This window comes from Cervus canadensis, chromosome 29, assembly GCF_019320065.1.
Source record: "Cervus canadensis isolate Bull #8, Minnesota chromosome 29, ASM1932006v1, whole genome shotgun sequence".
Lineage (NCBI taxonomy): Eukaryota > Metazoa > Chordata > Mammalia > Artiodactyla > Cervidae > Cervus > Cervus canadensis.
The window spans coordinates 15720507-15737266 of record NC_057414.1 but is presented as its reverse complement, the minus strand read 5'-3'; the positions used below and the strand labels follow the sequence as shown (position 1 = coordinate 15737266).

General features: G+C 42.1%; 1 protein-coding gene across 1 annotated transcript in view; it reads right to left on the bottom strand.

Annotated features, from left to right (window-relative positions):
- Positions 1–16760, bottom strand: part of HEPHL1 (hephaestin like 1) — a 98084-nt gene that overhangs the window by 9468 nt on the left and 71856 nt on the right. Inside the window, exons 13-15 of the mRNA XM_043451840.1 lie at positions 16192–16331; positions 13488–13628; positions 1475–1581 (exon numbers count right to left, since the gene is read on the bottom strand). Coding sequence (XP_043307775.1) covers positions 1475–1581; positions 13488–13628; positions 16192–16331 — 388 coding nt within the window. The remainder of the gene's footprint in view (positions 1–1474; positions 1582–13487; positions 13629–16191; positions 16332–16760) is intronic.

The following is a 16760-nucleotide window of genomic DNA, read 5'->3' as shown; positions in this document are numbered from 1 at the left end:
GTTTAATTCCTCATTTTCCTCACTTTGTCCCATGTTGTGCGTGTGTGTGTGCTCAGTCGCTAAGTGATGTTGGACTCTTTGCAGCCTTATGAACTGTAGCCCACCAGGCTCCTCTGTCCATGGAATTTTCCAGGCAAGAACACTGGAGTGGGTCGCCATTTCCTCCGCCAGGGGTCGTCCCATCTCATTTACTATCAAATCTTAAATTTTTCCCCCTTCACAGTGTCTCTTCATTCTGTGACTTTCTCTTCATTCTATCCACCATCCTTCTAGTGTAAGATCGTTTTGTTTTTTGGCCCCACCCTACAGTCTGTGGGATATTATCTCCTGGACCAGGGATTGAACCTGTCCTACAAAAGTCACCAGATTCAGAATTGTGATATAATTATGGATGTGCACATGTATTATTTCCCCCAAAGATGATAAATTCCTTCAAGACAAGAATATTTTCAGCCCTCATAGTACTTGGTGAGGTCATTTGCACATCACAGTGGCTCAATAAATATTTGTAGGTATGCACAAAGCAATCAACAAAAGATGTGGACTTCCCATGATTCTACTTTGGTTTTTGTTTTTTGTTTCAAGTGCCTGGTATGTTTCTCCTGAACTCTTGTGCTGTCCAGTACACCTCAAAGACACTAATTATATCAGATATGACCTTAGTTTGGACTTCAATTATGATATATAATTCAAGACTAGATGTTTTATACATACATATCTGACTAAAGTTCAATATTGAATCTTTGCCTTTAATTTCTAAGTAAAGTTAGCCTATTTATCACTCAGACAGTTTGGAGTTTATTACTAAGTTTTTGTGGAGTGTGCTTTCTTTCCTGAGCCCTGATGGTACTGGAAAAGATTTTAAAATTGGGTAACATCATAAATCATGTTAAAAATTAAAATATATATTTATTTTTTGGTTATCTAATTTACATATCTTCTCTTGCTTCAAACTTCCTTAAAAGTTCTAAATTTAGTAATTTGAGGTCTTATTTTCTTTCCCCTACACTTTAGATCAAGGGCCAGCAAACTTTGTTTTTGTGAAGTGCCATATAGCAAATGGCTTCCCTTGTGTCTCAGATGGTAAACAATCTGTCTGCAATGCAGATCTGGGTTCTAGATGGAATGATCCCTCGGAGAAGGGAAAGGCTACCCACTCCAGTATTCTGGCCTGGAGAATTCCATAGACTGTATAGCCCATGGGGTCACAAAGAGTCAGACACGACTGAGCAACTTTCACTTCACTACACATAGCAAGAATGTTTTACTTTGTGAACCATACCATTTCCATCACAGCTACTCAACTTCATCATCAATAATGCAAATAAATGGGCAAATGGGCATGGCCACAGTTTGAGACCACTGCTTGAAACCAATACACCTCTTCATATATACCCACCGTAATTGTGATAACTTGAATGGTCAACTGAAAACCATATCACTTTGAGCATTTTGGCGGCTCTCTCCACCTTACCTTCACAAAGTTTACTGTTGAATAGTAAACCCATGGAATACAATTTGGGTCAGATGGCCCTGGACCGGACCTTTTAGGGACATTCCATCTGTAGGTTTTTATTTCTCCTGAAACAAATAAGAAGAAATAGAAAAAAAATTTAATTATGTGATCTCTGTTCCAGACAATTTACCTGAAGAAATACAAACAGATTCTTTGTATATTTTGATTAAAGTTACTGCTGGGGAGAATTACCCATTCAATAGAAATGTTCCTGTTAAACTCATACCTTGACTTTCTGCAGGTTCATAATGATAGATTTTCATTTCAGCCTTCCATCCTAGTTTGATGCTTTTTCTCCTCAAATTTTGTATCTCCTTCCCAAGAGTTATGCTTGAGCACACTTGAGTTGCCGTGGGCCTCAGCCTTGGCTTCTTGTGGAATCACCAGGGAGCTTTGTAAACCCTCACTGCTCAGACCTCATCCCAAACCAATGAAATTAGAATATCTGCAATCTATTATTGGTGTACAAATATATTCCTTAAGCTTCTCAGGCAATTCTAATGTGCAGGCAAGTGAAATCTAGCTGGAACCAGAGAGAATCAGAGAGGCCTAGTTTCAAATCTCAACCCTAATGACTTGTTTCCATTCCACCTTTGACAAGTTACTTTACTTCACTGACCTTTGAAAAGTGAGGGCTTCCTTGGTGGCTCAGGTGGTAAAGAATCTGCCTGCAAATCAGGAGACCTGGATTTGGTCCCTGGATAGGAAAGATCCCCTGGAGAAGGGAATGGCTACCCAGTCGAGACGCATGCCTGGTTTTCACTTAGCTTTTGACAAGCTACTTAACCTTCACAGACCTTTAGTTTCCTTATTTGTAAAGTGGATTAGTCAACCCAGTTTTCAAACTGTTGTGAAGATTAAATGAAATAAAATATCTAGGAAAGTGCCTCACATTGAGGTCAGTCAATAATTATTAATGTGTATATATGTGTGCATGCTAAGTTGCTTCAGTTGTGTCCAACTCTGTGCAACCCAATGGACTATAGCCCACCAGGTTCCTCTGTCCATTGGAATTCTCCAGGCAAGAATACTGGAGTGGGTTGCCATGCCCTCCTCCAAGGGATCTTCCTGACCCTGGGATCAAATCCATGTCTCTTATGTCTCCTGCATTGGCAGGCGGGTTCTTTACTGCTAGTGCCACCTGGGAAACCCTAAATGTTAGTCGCTCAGTCATGTCCAATTCTGTGCAACCCCATAGACTGTAGCCCGCCAGGCTCCTTTGTCCATGGAATTCTCCAGGCAAGAACACCGAAGTAGAATTGCCATGCCCTTCTCCAGGGGATCTTTCCAACCCAGGGATCGAACCTAAGTCTCCCATGTTTCAGACAGATTCTTTACCATCTGAGCCACCATGCAAGAGTTAGTTTGTATGTATGCTAGCAACAAATGCATGCACTCCCTCTGGTCAGGCCCCATATCTGTGAATCCCCTGTGACTGACCCAGAGCCTTGCAGAGGAACCATATATTACTCATGAGTTATCAAGATAATCACATTGTAAAAGGCTCATTTAAATTATCTCCTTTTGAACTATCTGAGTCCCATCCTCACCCTATAAGGACAAACAATTTATAGATGAATCTGAGTCACAAAGCAAAACAAAAGTAATGAAGACTTGCGTGAAATTTTGGTCTGTGTTCATTCATGAAGCAGTTGTTTAGCAATAACATCTTAGGTCTAGTTTCCATGATTTACCCCATGCCTTGGTAATCACAAGATAAACAGCTGATATTTACCTTTCTAAATGCAAGTGACTATGGGTGCAGGGTTATTAAAGTTGAAACAATCCATTGTCCCCCCACCTGGAAGCCAAGTTCTCAACAAAAAGAGGATGCTCAGTAAATGTTTGTTGAGTGATAAAATGAAAAGAAGACAAAGAAGATGGAGGAAGGGGAGAAGAAGGAGAGAGGAAATCTGAGGGGGCTTCAGTTCAATCATGTCTGACTCTTTGTGAACCATGGACTGCAGCACACCAGGCTTCCCTGTCCATCACCAACTCCTGAAGCTTACTCAAACTCATGTCCATCAAGTCAGTGATACCATCCAACCATCTTGTCCTCTGTTGTCCCCTTCTCCTCCCGCCTTCAATCTTTCCCAGCATCAGGGGCTTTTCTAGTGAGTCACTTTTTCACGTCAGGTGGCCAAAGTATTGGAGCTTCAGCTTCAGCATCAGTCCTTCCAATGAATATTCAGGACTGATTTCCTTTAGGATGGACTGGTTGGATCTCCTTGCAGTCCAAGGGACTCTCAAGAGTCTTCTCCAACACCACAGTTCAAAAGCATCAGTTCTTTGGCATTTAGGTTTCTTTATGATCCAACACTCACATCCATACATGACTACTGAAAAACCACAGCTTTGACTAGATGGACTTTTGTCGGCATAGTAATGTCTCTGCTTTTTAATGTGCTGTCTAAGTTGGTCATAGCTTTTCTTCCAAGGAGAAAGTGTCTTTTAATTTCATGGCTGCAGTCACCATCTGCAGTGATTTTGGAGCCGAAACAAAGTCTTTCACTATTTCCATTGTTTACCCATCTATTTGCCATGAAGTGATGGGACCAGATGCCATGATCTTAGTTTTCTGAATGTTGAGTTTTAAGCCAACATTTTCACTCTCCTCTTTCACTTTCATCCAGAAGCTCTTTAGTTCCTCTTTACTTTCTGCCATAAGGGTGGTGTCATCTGCATATCTAAGGTTATTGATATTTCTCCTGGCAATCTTGATTCCAGCTTATGCTTCATCCAGCCCAGCATTTTGCATGATACACTCTGCATATGAGTTAAATAAGCAGGGTGACAATACACAGCCTTGACATACTCCTTTTCTTATTTAGAACCAATCTGTTGTTCCACGTTCAGTTCTAACTGTTGTTTCTTAACCTGAATACAGATTTCTCAGGAGGCAGGTAAGGTGGTCTGGTATTCCCATCTCTTTAAGAATTTTCCACAGTTTGGTGTGAGCCACACAGTCAAAGGCTTTAGCATAGTCAATAAAGCAGAAGCAGATGGCTTTCTGAATTCTCTTGCTTTTTCTATAACCCAGCGGATGTTGGCAATTTGATCTCCAGTTCCTCTGCCTTTTCTAAATCCAGCTTAAACATCTGGAAGGTCACAGTTCACGTACTGTTGAAGCCTGGCTTGGAGAATTTTGAGCATTACTTTACTAGCTTGTGAGATGAGCGCAATTGTGCAGCAGTTTGAACATTCTTTGGCCTTGCCTTTCTTTGGGATTGGAATGAAAACTGACCTTTTCCAGTCCTGTGGCCACTGCTGAGTTTTTCAAATTTGCATATTGAGTGCAGCACTTTCACAGCATCATCTTTCAGGATTTGAAATAGCCCAACTGGAATTCCATCACCTCCACTGGCTTTGTTTGTAGTGATGTTTCCTAAGGCCCACTTGAATTCACATTCCAGGATGTCTGGCTCTAGTTGAGTGATCACACCATCATGGTTATCTGGGTCATGAAGATCTTTTTTGTACAGTTCTTCTATGTATTCTTGCCACCTCTTCTTAATATCTTCTGCTTCTGTTAGGTCCATACCATTTCTGTCTTTTTTGTGCATGGGGTATCCTTTTTTGGTGGGATCCAACATTCTCCTGTCAATGGTTGTTCACAAGCAAGTTGCGATTTTGGAGTTCTTGCAGGAGATTAGCACAAAACAATCCAAGATGACAGAGCTTAGTTTTCTTAAAATGCTAACTTGCACTCTTCATCACACGTATACCCTGATTAAACTTTCTTATCCAACGTGCCTGAACTAAGTTAGTTTCTTGCTCCTACCCCTAATCTCTGGGTTCTCCCAAACCTTTCAGACTTATTTGAGACACCTGTGGGGACTGAATACCTCTGGCTTCAATTTAAAAAAGAAAAAATGCTCCATTGCCACAGTCTATAATCATTTTTCTTCCTACTCTGACAGCCCTCACATCTAGGACTCTTAGAAGTCCAGCCAGCCTAGAGGAGCGTAGCTGTGTCCCTTGTCACTCTTCACCACCAGGGTCCATCCACCAGGAGGGGTCACGCCAGCTTGCCCACAGCCCTACCAGAGCCCCCACCCCCCAACTCTCAGGCCTGATAGGCACCTTTCTTCCTCCCTTTGAAGCTACTTCAACCATCAAAAATAAATATATTTAATAAATTTTTTGATCCATTTTAAACCATTTCCCTCTTCATCAAAGCAAGAAGGGAAGAAGAAAGTACAAAAAATGTGAAGTAGAAAAGACGATCACATTGCTATTTAAAATACCACCATGAAGATGAAACCATTATTAACATTTTGGCTTATTTCCCTCTGGTCTTTCTTCTATATTTGTACTTTGCTTAACAAATCTTTCCCATGTAATGTAAAACATTTTTTTCATTAAAACTTGTTCGTTAAATCTTTATTAAATGTCATTTAATGGCTACACAATGGTCCTCTATAAAAAGATTCCAAAATTTACTTGTTTCTCTGTATATAGAGATTTAGATGTTCATGAAAAGTTTCTTGATGCAGGTTGAAGCAGCTTTTCATACTGGGGTAGGAAGTGGCAGAAATTGGAATAGTAACCAGTAAAGATTTTCCTTCCTACAACCCCATCCTTAAACAGGTAGCTTGCTAACTTTTTGATTCATTAGATTGTTTTCTTTTCTTATTTTTTACATCTTTAAATTGTTGATTTAATGATCTTTATTGAAATTGCTATAGCATTGTTATAGTTCTTCTGTTCTGTGTATTCTTGCCACTTCTTCTTAATATCTTCTGCTTCTGTTAGTTCAGTTCAATTCAGTGATTCAGTCATGTCCAACTCTTTGTGACCCCATGAATCACAGCACGCCAGGCCTCCCAGTCCATCACCAACTCCTGGAGTCTACCCAAACCCATGCCCATCAAGTCGGTGATGCCACCCAGCCATCTCATCCTCTGTCGTCCCCTTCTCCTCCCACCCTCAATTCTTCCCAGCATCAGGGTCTTTTCCAATGAGTCAACTCTTCGCATGAGGTGGCCAAAGTATTCGAGTTTCAGCTTCAACATCAGTCCTTCCAATGAAGCCGAGAGGAGCTACCCCACATCCAAGGAGCGGCTGCTGCATGGGTGCAGGAGGGCCATGAGGAGCTACTCCACATTCAAGGTCAGGAGGGGCGGCCATGAGGAGATACCCCTCGTCCAAGGTAAGGAGCAGCAGCTGCACTTTGCTGGAGCAGCCATGAAGAGATCCCCCACGTCCAAGGTAAGAGAAACCCAAGTAAGACGGTAGGTATTGCAAGAGGGCATCAGAGAGCAGACACACCAAAACCATAATTACAGAAATCTAGTCAGTCTGATCACACGGACCACAGTCTTGTCTAACTCAATGAAACTAAGCCATGCCGTGTGGGGCCACCCAAGACGGTCGGGTCATGGTGGAGAGGGCTGACAGAATGTGGTCCACTGGAGAAGGGAATGGCAAATCACTTCAGTATTCTTGCCTTGAGAACCCCATGAACAGTATGAAAAGGGAAAATGGTAGGATACTGAAAGAGGAACTCCCCAGGTCGATAGGTGCCCAATATGCTACTGGAGATCAGTGGAGAAATAACTCCAGAAAGAAAGAAGGGGTTGAGCCAAAGCAGAAACAATACCCAGTTGTGGATGTGACTGGTGATGGAAGCAAGGCCCGATGCTTTAAAGAGCAATATTGCATAGGAACCTGGAATGTTAGGTCCACGAATCAAGGCAAATTGGAAGTGGTCAAACAGGAGATGGCAAGAGTGAACATCAACATTCTAGGAATCAGCAAACTAAGATAGACTGGAATGGGTGAGTTTAACTCAGATGACCATTATATCTACTACTGTGGGCAGGAATCCCTTAGAAGAAATGGAGTAGCCATCATGGTCAACAAAAGAGCCTGAAATGCACTACTTGGATGCAATCTCAAAAATGACAGAATGATCTCCGTTAGTTTCCAAGGCAAACCATTCTATCACGGTAATCCAAGCCTATGCCCCAACCAGTAACGCTGAAGAAGCTGAAGTTGAACAGTTCTATGAAGACGTACAAACCTTTTAGAACTAACACCCAAAAAATATGTCCTTTTCATTATAGGGGACTGGAATGCAAAAGTAGGAAGTCAAGAAACACCTGGAGTAACAGGCAAATTTGGCCTTGGAGTACGGATTGAAGAAGGGCAAAGGCTAATAGAGTTTTGCCAAGAGAACGCACTGGTCATAGCAAACACACTCTTCCAAGAACACAAGAGAAGACTCTACACATGGATATCACCAGATGGTCAACACCAAAATCAGATTGATTATATTCTTTGCAGCCAAAGATGGGGAAGCTCTATACAGTCAGCAAAAACAAGACCGGGAGATGACTGTGGCTCAGATCATGAACTCCTTATTGCCAAATTCAGACTTAAATTGAAAAAAGTGGGGAAAACCACTAGACCATTCAGGTATGACCTAAATCAAATCATTTATGATTATACAGTGGCAGTGAGAAATAGATTTAAGGGACTAGATCTGATAAACAGAGCGCCTGATGAACTATGGACAGAGGTTCGTGACATTGTACAGGAGACAGGGATCAAGACCATCCCCATGGAAAAGAAATGCAAAAAACAAAATGGCTGTCTGAGGAGGCCTTACAAATAGCTGTGAAAAGAAGAGAAGAGAAAAGCAAAGGAGAAAAGGAAAGATATTCCCATTTGAATGCAGAGTTCCAAAGAATAGCAAGGAGAGATAAGAAAGCCTTCCTCAGCGATCAATGCAAAGAAATAGAGGAAAACAACAGAATGGGAAAGACTAGAGATCTCTTCAAGAAAATGAGAGATACCAAGGGAACATTTCATGGAAAGATGGGCTCCATAAAGGACAGAAATGGTATGGACCTAACAGAAGCAGAAAGGAAGAGGTGGCAAGAATACACAGAAGAACTGTACAAAAAAGATCTTCATGACCCAGATAATCACGATGGTGTGATCACTCACCTAGAGCTAGACATCCTGAAATGTGAAGTCAAGTGGGCCTTAGAAAGCATCACTACAAACAAAGCTAGTGGATGTGATGGAATTCCAGTTGAGCTATTTCAAATCCTGAAAGATGATGCTGTGAAAGTGCTGCACTCAATATGCCGGGAAATTTGGAAAACTCAGCAGTGGCCACAGGACTGGAAAAAGTCAGTGTTCATTCCAATCCCAAAGAAAGGCAATGCCAAAGAACGCTCAAACTACTGCACAGTTTCACTCATCTCCCACACTAGTAAAGTAATGCTCAAAATTCTCCAGGCCAGGTTTCAGCAATACATGAACTGTGAACTTCCAGATGTTCAAGCTGGTTTTAGAAAAGGCAGAGTAACCAGAGGTCAAATTGCCAACATCCGCTGGATCATGGAAAAAGCAAGAGAGTTCCAGAAAAACATCTGTTTCTGCTTCATTGATTATGCCAAAGCCTTTGACTGTGTGGATTACAATAAACTGTGGAAAATTCTTAAAGAGATGGGAATACCAGACCACCTGACCTGTCTCTTGAGAAAACTGTATGCAGGTCAGGAAGCAACAGTTAGAACTGGACATGAAACAACAGACTGGTTCCAAATAGGAAAAGGGGTACGTCAAGGCTGTATATTGTCACCCACTTATTTAAGTTATATGCAGAGTACATCATGAGAAATGCTGGGCTGGAAGAAGCACAAGCTGGAATCAAGATGGCTGGGAGAAATATCAATAACCTCACATATGCAGATGACACCACCCTTATGACAGAATGTGAAGAACTAAAGAGCCGCTTGATTAAAGTGAAAGAGGAGAGTGAAAAAGTTGGCTTAAAGCTCAATATTCAGAAAACTAAGATGATGGCATCCGATCTCATCACTTCATGGCAAATAGATGGGGAAACAGTGGAAACAGTGTCAGACTTTATTTTTTGGGACTCCAAAATCACTGCAGATGGTGACTGCAGCCATGAAATTAAAAGACGCTTACTCCTTGAAAGGAAAGTTATGACCAACCTAGATAGCATATTAAAAAGCAGAGACATTACTTTGCCAACAAAGGTCTGTCTGGTCAAGGCTGTGGTTTTTCCAGGGGTCATGCACGGATGTGAGAGTTGGACTGTGAAGAAAGCTGAGGGCCGAAGAGTTGATGCTTTTGAACTGTGGTGTTGGAGAAGACTCTTGAGAGGCCTTTGGACTGCAAGGAGATCCAACCAGTCTATCCTAAAGATCAGTCCTGGGTGTTCATTGGAAGGACTGCTTCTGTTAGGTCCACACCATTTCTGGAAAAGGTCAGTTTTCATTCCAATCCCAAGGAAAGGCAATGCCAAAGAATGCTCAAACTACCACACAATTGCACTCATCTCACACACTAGCAAAGTAATGCTCAAAATCTCCAAAGCATGCTTCAACAGTACATGAACCCAGAACTTCCAGATGTTCAAGCTGGATTTAGAAAAGGCAGAGGAACCATAGATGAAACTGCCAACATCCGTTGGATCATCAAAAAAGCAAGAGAGTTCCAGAAAAACATCTACTTCTGCTTTATTGACTCTGCCAAAGCCTTTGACTGCATGGATCACACCAAATTGTGGAAAATTATTAAAGAGTAGGGAATACCAGACCACCTTACCTGCCTCCTGAGTAGTCTATATGCAGGTCAAGAAGCAACAGTTGGAACTGGATATGAAACAAGACCAGTTCCAAATTAGGAAAGGAGTATGTCAAAGCTGTGTATTGTCACCCTGCTTATTTAACTCATATGCAGAGTATATCATGCAAAATTCCAGGCTGGATGAAGCACAAGCTAGAATCAAGATTGCCAGGAGAAATAATTGATATTATATCAATATAATACCTCAGATATGCAGATGACACAACCCTTATGACAGAAAGCAAAGAGGAACTAACGAGCCTCTGGTTGAAAGTGAAAGAAGGGAGTGAAAAAGTTGGCTTAAAACTCAACATTCAGATAAGATCATGGCAACCGGTCCCATCACTTCATGGCAAATAGATGGGTAACAATGGAAATAGTGAAAGACTTTATTTGTTTCAGCTCCAAAATCACTGCAGATGGTGACTGCAGCCATGAAATTAAAAGACACTTGCTCCTTGGAAGAAAAACTATGACCAACCTATAGCATTTAAAAAGCAGAGACATTACTATGCCAACAAATGTCCATCTGGTCAAAGCTATGGTTTTTCCAGTAGTCATGTATGGATGTGACAGTTGGACTATAAAGAAAGCTGAGTGCCGAAGAATTAATGCTTTTGAACTGTGGTGTTGGAGAAAGACTCTTGAGAGTCCCTTGGACTGCAAGGAGATCCAACCAGTCCATCCTAAAGGAAATCAGTCCTGAATATTCATTGGAAGGACTGATGCTGAAGCTGAAATTTCAATATTTTGGCCACCTGATGCAAAGACCTGTCTCATTGGAAAAGACCCTGATGCTGGGAAAGATTGAAGGCAGGAGAAGAACGGGATGACAGAGGATTAGCTAGTTGGATGGCATCACCAACTCGATGGAAATGAGTTTGAGCAAGTTCTGGGAGTTGGTGATGGACAGGGAAGCCTGGTGTGTGGCAGTCCATGAGGTCGCAAAGAATCAGACATGACTGAGCAACTGAACTGATAGTATTATTATAATGTTATTATGTAGTCAGAAGAGGTAAAATGGAATATAACTCCCTCATAATTATTCCTATGGGGTTGCTATCAGTTTTGTAACAGTGGCTCTTAACACTTATTACAACCACATTTCAACTGTGTAAAAGTTATGGAAGCTCATTAAATTGTGAAATCTTCTCGCCTTTCAATGCATCAAAAACACGTCAAGGCTGTATATTGTCACCCTGCTTATTTAACCCTTATGCATAGTACATCATGAGAAATGCTGGGCTGGATGAAGCACAAACTGGAATCAAGATTGCCAGGAGAAATTCAATAACCTCAGATACGCAGATGAGACCACTCTTATGGCAGAAAGTGAAGAAGAACTAAAGAGCCTCTTGCTGAAAATCAAAGAGGAGAGTGAAAAAGTTGGCTTAAAGCTCAACATTCAAAAAACTAAGATCATGGGATCTGGTCCCATCACTTCATGGCAAATAGATGGGGAAACAGTGGAAACAGTGTCAGACTTTATTTTTGGGGCTCCAAAATCACTGTAGATGGTGATTGCAGCCATGAAATTAAAAGACGCTTGCTCCTTGGAAGAAAAGCCATGACAAACCTCGACAGCATATTAAAAAGCAGAGACATTACTATGCCTACAAAGGTCCATCTAGTCAAAGCTATGGTTTTTCCAGTAGTCATGTATAGATGTGAGAGTTGGACCATAAAGAAAGCTGAGCACTGAAGAATTGATGCTTTTGAACTGTGGTGTTGGAGAAGACTCTTGAGAGTCCCTTGAACTGCAAAGAGTTCTAACCAGTCAATCCTAGAAAAAATCAGTTCTGAATATTCATTGGAAGGACTGATGCTGAAGCTGAAACTCCAATACTTTGGCCACCTGATGTGAAGAGCTGACTCATTTGAAAAGACCCTGATGTTGGGGAAGATTGAGGGCAGGAGGAGAAGAGGACAACACAGGATGAGGTGGTTAGATGGCATCACCAACTCAATGGACATGAGTTTGGGTAAACTCCAGGAGTTGGTGATGGACAGAGATGCCTGGCATGCTGCGGTTCATGGGGTTGCAAAGAGTCGGACACGACTGAGCAACTGAACTGTACTAACCCCAGAATCCCAGTCCATGCCTCTCCCTTCCTCTGCCTTGGCAACACAAGTCTGTTCTCTATGGCTATGAGTCTGTTTCTGTTTTGTAGATAGATTCCCTTGTGCAATATTTTAGATTCCACAGATAAGTGATATCATGTGTATAACTGAGTCACTTTTGTTATACTTTGGAGATTGGCACAACATTGTAAATCAACTATATACTTCAATTAAAAAAACACAATTAGAGTTCTATCTCTTTTATAAAGCTTTTCTTAACTGTTCCTAATTAAACGAGTCTTCATGGATTTTCTTTCTCTGAAATTTCATCAACCCTCTCAGATATATTCTTGAAAATCTTCACCACTTAGAATTTCAACATGTATCATCTGTGTTATTGCTGAAATGATTCATCTTGTCTGTCTTTTTTTTTTTTCTTCCAAACTCATTTTAAGCATCTTGAGAGAAATTCATGCTTAAGAGCTCAGGACCTGAGGTCAAACAGGCTCCACCATTACTAATGTCTGTCCAGGTTGAACTCTTTACTCCTCTTTGCCTCAGTTATCTGTTAAATGAATGTAACACTACCAGATTTCATCAATAACAGGATGTGCATTTTCACAATTTAGCATATCTGATGCCAAGATGTATCTTTCCATCAGTGGCATGTTAAAGTTTAATTGGCAGCATTTAAAAAATGTATTTATTTATTTGGCCACTTTGGGTCTTAGTTGCAACACACAGGATCTTCGTTGCAGTGCGCGGGCTCCAGAGTTCAAGGGCTCAGTAGTGGCGGTGTGCAGGCTTAGTTACACATGGTGTCTTAGCTCCTCAGTCAGAGATTGAATCAAGTCCCCCACATTGGGAGGCAGATTCTTAACTACTCAACCACCAAGGAAGTTCTGACAGCACTTTTTTTTCTTTAATAACAAAGTAATAATGGCCATTATAATCAATGCTATTAGGCTCAATGAAATATGTTAGTGTCTACCTCCCTGAGTTATTACAAGAATAAGTGAGTTTTTTAATTTTTTTCTAAATTTAAAAGCTGGCACAAGGTTAACATTCAATATGTGCTAGCTGTTATTATGTGTTAATACCCTTTAAGGTCTCTAATAGAGCCCTAGAAACTCCATAAACAGTCACTGGCTGAATAGTAATTTCATATCGGGGTAATAGATGGAACATAATGGAGTAATGATGTTACAATGAGTTTTCCAAGACCCTTCAGAGATCAGAAAAGAAAGGAGTTGAGCCTGGAGTACTCATCAGCATGGAGCAGACCTCTGGGGTAAGTTACCTGGCTTTGTGACGGGCACTTGGAGCCGCTTCCCACTATCCGTGTCCTCCACACCCTGGGCTGAGATGGAGTAGGGCCTACTGGCCTTGTTCATAAATATGATCAGGATGGTGTCCCCCACCTCGGCGTGAATCATTGGGCCTAAAGGCAAAACACAGGTCTGTGTGCATTATCGTTGCTCTTTTCAACATTGGTGTAATTCACGTGTAGGTAGTATTTGACAAAATAAACAAAGGTTAGCCTTGTTATTAGTCTATTTCCTCTAGCAGGTGACATTGGGTAGCATTAAATATCATGTCATGTTTTGCAGTTGGATCAATTGCCTCCTTCACTTACTTATTAGAGAGGCTTTGAGTAAGTCAAGTAACCTACCTGAGTCAAATTCCTCATCTGTAACATGGTCTTAATATTACCTTTCTCAAAGGTTTACAGTAAGGATTAGATAAAATAACATATGTAAAGTGCTAATTTCAGTAAATTGAGACATAGTAAGTACTCAATAAATGCTTAAATTTTTACTACTGCTGAGACATACTCTCCAGGAAAAACTATATCCACAACACATGGTGACTTTCCATTGTAATCCCCCTGTGTGTAACCTTTGGTTAGTTTAAAACTGCTCAGTATCTGGTAAATAGATATAATAATAGTGAGGATGCAATGAAATACTGAGTATAAAAGGAATTTCTAAGACAACAAAATTAAAACATAAGCATATTGATTTATGATCAATACGGTGATTTCACTAATGAAATTGGATTCCAAACATCCAATGCTATTTCTCAGTATTTGGATACCTGCATGAGACATGCAGTCTTCAGAAACTGTGTACACGTTTCTGTTAGAAGCAGCCAGCCTGAGTGCCAGTGGAAGTCAGCACAGACATCCCTGGAGAGGTCTGCACCCTCATTGCTGTGGGATGCCCTCACCCAGCACAGATGCCCATCGGTCCCCAGAACAAGGCACAGACGCAGTTTGCTCAGCCACACTGACAGAGCATCACTCACACAGGGATCACTTGAGAGAGGTAGAAACAGACTTCAGTGGAAGCACCACAGATCTGATCCCTGAGGTTCTCGGGATGTATCTGCACACTATGTTCACAGGGAGATACACTCACAGTGGAGAGTCTGACCACACTCATCCATCATTCACTGGTTCAATCGTGGTTTTAATGCTTTCCTGAGAAACGCAGTTGGTTGTCGGTATTCATGGATGCAGACATAGACGGCCAACAGTACTAAGCCATTTACTGCAAGAGACTTGAGCATTTTGGTGCCTGTGAAGTTTCTGGAACCAATCTCCTGGAACCAGTCCTGGACTGTACTGATAAAGGCCTAAATAAGTCTAAATTTGTTGGACTATTATTATCTTTAAAACAAATATTTAGTATGAATCAGACAGTGTCTGAAAAGCACACTGTTTTTTTAAATGATAAAGCTAGAAAAGAAAAATTTAGGCATGTTTTTAAAAGCAGTTTTGGGGTAGTTACAGACGGGGCATGTGCATACATGTAATAGAATCAATATATTTTCATTACCACTTAGATTGCACATGCTTTGCTGTTTTGGTGAGAAGGGGTGAATGCCTTCTGGTTTACTGCCTGGTGGGTCACAGGGAGCAGTGATGACCAGTGTGCCTGTCCTGGGGCCTTGGCAGTTTCCGGGGTGCAGGCGTCTCCCTGATCTGCAGTGAACGAACAGATGGGCCTTCTGCACCCCTGACTAAAGTGGTGCTGAGTTTGCCTCTGATGAAGTTGCTGGTCTGTGTCCTTTTCCTGAGCAAACCAAATTGAGCCCAGCCCCCTCTGCAGATTCAACACCCATTTTTCAGAGATCTGTTCTCTGACTCGGAGACTCAAAAGAAGGAATGTTCCCATGGCAGATGACTCATTGGTATGAAAAACAAGCGTGGGAGCTGATGTTAGCAGATGGTGAAGATGGATGGGGTGGTTAATAATTTATGAAGCAAATAATCGTGTGGTGCATTATTTTGATAATAAGAAACATATTAAAGCCTTAGTAGTTATATAAGTTGCCTTGTCGATTTAAAAACGGCAAAGTCATCTAGATTAGCCCTCTGCTTTAAGAGCTCATCTTCACGATGGGGTGACATTCAGGTGACAAGTGGGGAAGGTTAGCAGGAAGAACTTATGCAATCTCTTGGGCAGCCCAGGGTGTCAGACAGATGGAGTCAGTTCTGAGAAGGCCAGGAAGTCAGGGCCCCCAGCACTGCTTCTCGAGTAAAAGGTTCCTCTTTTGTCAGAATGATTTTCATGGTGTGTTGTTAAGGCACTGGCCATGGATGACTGATAACCTTGGAGAAGCTATGGAAATGCTCTGCCTGCTGTTCCGAGGCATCGGTGTTTCGGATGAAAGTTTTCTGGCTCAGCAGAGGGGCGGCCAAGGACCTTTGTGGCAGCAGGTGCTGGTTAGACTGCCTGGATGGCAGGGATTCCTGTTTGTGTGTCATCTGCTGGTCTTTTTATGCTACTGTTTGTGCGAGCTGAGCACATAGCACGCTGCCTGATAATGGGAGAGCAGAAAGCTCTCTCCCTGGGACGAATGCGGTCAGGCTACTCTGTTCCTTCCATTCCTTCTTGGGCAGATGTCTAACCGGGTGTGTGTGTGCGTGTGTGTGTGTGTGTGTGTGTGTGTGTGCGCGCGCGCGCGCTGGCAGTGCACGGCTGTGATCTGTGCCATACCCAGGAGTGCCAAATGCTCCTCTTGTGGCGGTCGAGCTTTGAGCTCCACAAATTCTCCATTGGTGTATTCCCTGTAAACCACTTTCTTATACTGAGAGCCGATCCAGTTTTCAGTGTGGTTCATGAATATATCTCCGTGTCTGCAAATCAGAAGCAACAAGAATTAAAGTTGTTGGAGGGTAGAGAAACCTTGAGTGCTTCTGCATGATTTGGAGGTGCGGGCCCTGGAGCAGTGCCTCCCAAACCTGGCTGTGATCAGGATCTCCCTGGGGAGCTGGCCCTTTACATCAGGCTTTGCGGAAGTGGGGCCAGGAATCTGCATTTGAAAGCATCTCTGGGGCTTTAGATGTGGCAGTCCCGCATTGGCCTACATTCCACTCTTGGGAACCACTGCTCTAGAGCCGGGGCGGGACACAGAGAACAGACTTGTGGATGCAGTGGGGGAGGGAGAGGGCGGGATGAATTGAGAGAGTATCACTGACATACATACACACCACCATGTGTAAAATAGAGAGCCAGCTGGCTGCTCTGTAACACCGGGGGTTCAGCTTGATGCTCTGTGATGGCCT